Raw genomic sequence first — 3,750 nt, 5'->3', positions numbered from 1 at the left:
TTATATTTGTTGACGAGGTCAAATGTTCAAGAGGCCATTCAAAACAGTAATTTATAGCTTTTATCGCAAATATTAATGCTCTAAACGAGGTTGTGTGGCTTAAATGGTGTTAAAGTTGAATATGAGATCAAAGCGCCTGAATTGCTTCATGTTACTAATGCAACGTGCGACGTTAAACAAACACCAACAGATCCATTCAGGGAAAAGCATGCTCGACCCTCGTCCACTGGTCTTTACAAACAGTAGATTCTAAATCCACACGGAGCCCGGGCTTTGCTATATATTTACAACCAAGTAAACATTAGTATTATGAACGTACTTCCGTCTATAACGGAATGTTATACTATGAACGCACATCAGCCGCCTACAGCGGACCGTTACACTAATGATGAACTGCTATTGCTTAAGCTAAAGACGGATCTTCAGTCGTAACAACTCGTGCTTCTCGTGCTGCAAGATTCGAGACAGACTGTTAAGATAATGACCGAGGAGTTCCGATTGGCGGGTCTTTAAGAACGTTTACTGTTGCATTAAGCGAGATTCACGTGGTCATATTCACGTTTTTTTTCGCAATTTTCAGATCTCCTTCGTGGTGACCAATCATGGTTTGCCAGCTTCATTATTTCTCAACTGGTGCAATATGGGTAATCTTTGTATGCTTGAAATGTGCATACTGCCGCCACTGCAGCGGTGCGTTCTCAATTAAAAACAGTGCTTTATCTTGTTTTACCATATCTAAAATACTATTGTGAAGCTGTGACGAAATTTGAGAAAACTATAAATAAATCTGTTTTTGCATAAATTATGTTTATATCCATGATTTTCATACATACTTCTTGATCTACTTTGTGGCGTTTAATCGTAAACGGAGGTGCGCTGTTGCAACCTGGGTAATCTATATATGCTTAAAACAGCAACTGTAATATGTGCACAGACAAATTTGCAGCGGGGAAACACCGCCGCAAACAAATCCATTATTTTCTGTGTGTTTATTTATTATAAAATATTTAAGAAGAAAATACTGCCAACAAGGCAATGATTCATATAATGTTGTAGCAAGACAGGACATAACATTTTTATGACTAGCGTTTCTTAGTCTGTCTTACTCATAGTACTTAACAATCTACAATACAATCGAAATCTGTTGGCTCGATATAGAAGGGACCGGCCAAAATACTTCGAGCAACGCGAATATCGAGCCAAACTGGAATGCTTACAAAGAATTAAACACAATTGTCCATTAACATCCAGTTAGAGCCAACGAAGAAATCGATCCAACGGGTTCCGAATGTATATGCGTCATGTACGATAGAATTTATGACGTCATCACGAAAACGTGATAACTTCAATTCCGGCATGAGTTTTAAGTTTTATGTATCCCGGTAAGTCTATGACTGAGGTACTGTTTGCACTCTGGATATGTTCGCATTGCCATGGAAACTTTATGGCGTTGTCAAGGAAACAAGATAGCTTCAAATCCATGACATCTAACCTGCATGTTTCCCGGTAAGGATATGACTAAGGTACTGTTTACACTGTGTATATGTTCACATTGCCCTGGAACCGACTTTAAAGTATACGTCAATAGCTATGCAACTCCATTCAATGGCGACACAGACGTTGTATGATTAGTATGAACGTCAACAGCAATTAACCGTGTTTCGCGATTAGTACCAAGGAATATCAAACTGCGCTTTATCGAAGTATAACGTTACAAAAACAACGTAATAATCACAACTGTATGTCTACGAACGTCCATTGGTACTGTTTCCACTCGGAAACACTTGAGAGTCTGTCACGTAACAACGTCCTTTACACAGAAGCGAGACTTTCGTTCGAAAATCTTTGGTTCCCAGCGCGTATATAAGAGGATTCAGAAAGGAGTTCGTGAAGCCGAGGACCAGTAAATGTGTTCCGATGATTTCTTGCAGTTCACAGTCGCCAATGACTAGCTGTACAACAGTTGCTAGGATGAGAGGGAGCCACGTGACCACAATACAGCCTAAAACGGCTGAAAACGTTTTCACTGACCGTAACGTCCGTGTGGAAATACCGAAAATCCCGCTGTTCCGTTTGTCCGACTGTATCTTTTCAATAATTTCAATCTGTTTTATATGAAACCTGGAGCTTTTGAATAAAATTCCATAGACGGTAAACATGATTCCGATCGGAATTACGGCAGACACCGAGAAAAGTAATATGATGTAATATTTTGGCAAAACAAACATAAACGAGCAATAGAATCCATAATTCTCCGGGCTACTTTTCCAGCCCATTAACGGTAAAAATCCGATAAACATAGAAAACAACCAACTCCACGTTATTCCAATAAACGTTTTTTTCTTCGTCATGACGGTCCTGTACACCAAAGCGCGTGTGACGGCGATGTAACGGTCAATAGCGACACACGTCAACGACCAGACCGATGCTGATATGGCGGCCACCGTAAATCCTATACGTGCAAGACATCCCATCTGGCTTCTTTCTGTTGCCTTAGTAACCACCGTTACTATGGAAACAAATCCAACGAAAAGGTCAGCAATAACCAGAGATCCGATGAAAATGTACGTCGGCGTATGAAAACGTTTGTTCGTAACGATGAACCCGAACACTATAAGGTTTGTAATGATGATTAAAATCGTTAACGGAATTAACACAGCTTGTTTAATTCGCTCATGAACGTTTTCCGGGTTTTGTGGACATAACGCAACGTCAGGTGATGACGTCGAATTTCCCATAAGTTTCCAGTTACAATCCTTGCCCGAGCATTCTTTCTTGTGACCTATGGATACCACTGCAGCCGGGATAATTTCCACCCAATAAACAGCATCTTCGTCGTCCGCTTGAAACGTTATCGGCGTCATAGACGTGAAGTATAACGTCGCTCTTGGTAATAATGTTTTGGCAAAACGTTGACCTGTTATACGCGACGTTCTTCTTGTTAATGACAAAGCTTACAATACACTAACAAACTAAACAGTTGAATATGTTTGAAATCTAGCCGTTTGCTCTTTTGTTTCCAATAGTTTTTCCGCGATTGACGACCTACGTCAAAACATGCCACTCGCGAGTCAAAACAATTCTTTATCACTGCCAATCCAAACGCCGAGGACAGCGTTATATATGCGCCAAGTATCATGAGCTTGTATGCACTTAGAACTCACTTCTGCAGCAGTACCCCGAACATTTGCGTATTGTTTATTTCACTATATTTTTTTTAGCTGCTGCATCTGCAAATCCGAGTGCATTACCCGTTAGAATCTTATATAATCTAATTTATAGTGTTAAAGCACTTTGGGGATTCATAAAACAGGTACTTTTGTCATCAGAAATCCAACAACACTTTTATCACGAACGTGTTTTATTTTCACATGGCTTCAAGTCACATGGCGTAAAAACTGAAGTGTTTCCATTGTAAAATCTTGACCGATTTCATTAGCAGAATTCCCATATTTAACATTACCTGACCACGTTATGGTTTGAGAGTAAAGCTTTAAAAAATAAAAACATTTACAATTAAAGTGCGTTCGCTCGTTCAATATTTATGGAAATAACTGACTGCTTGAATACTCCGATACTTTTGTTTATATACATTGACAACGATAAGTGATTTTGTCAGAGAGTAACCTTTTTAGGAGATAACATTTCTAACAAGTATCTTATGTAAATATATAGGGTATTTTGAGATAAAAATTTATCACAGCGAATCTGTTTTGGCATTCTACAATTCCGTAGTTGTGTAAGGCCACT

The 3,750-nt window shown here is 39.2% G+C and overlaps 1 protein-coding gene across 1 annotated transcript; it reads right to left on the bottom strand.

Moving 5' to 3' along the window:
* Nucleotides 1–1,731: 1,731 nt before the first annotated feature.
* Nucleotides 1,732–3,176, bottom strand: LOC128219195 (adenosine receptor A3-like). Its single transcript, XM_052927008.1, is given in 2 exon segments — nucleotides 1,732–1,880; nucleotides 1,883–3,176. Coding segments are annotated over 2 exon segments (1,131 nt in total). The 5' UTR covers nucleotides 2,865–3,176.
* Between the last annotated feature and the right edge of the window lie 574 nt (nucleotides 3,177–3,750).

Source organism: Mya arenaria, chromosome 15, assembly GCF_026914265.1.
Source record: "Mya arenaria isolate MELC-2E11 chromosome 15, ASM2691426v1".
NCBI classification, from domain to species: domain Eukaryota; kingdom Metazoa; phylum Mollusca; class Bivalvia; order Myida; family Myidae; genus Mya; species Mya arenaria.
The sequence above is the reverse complement of the archived record's forward strand: the minus strand, read 5'-3'. Positions and strand labels throughout refer to the sequence as shown.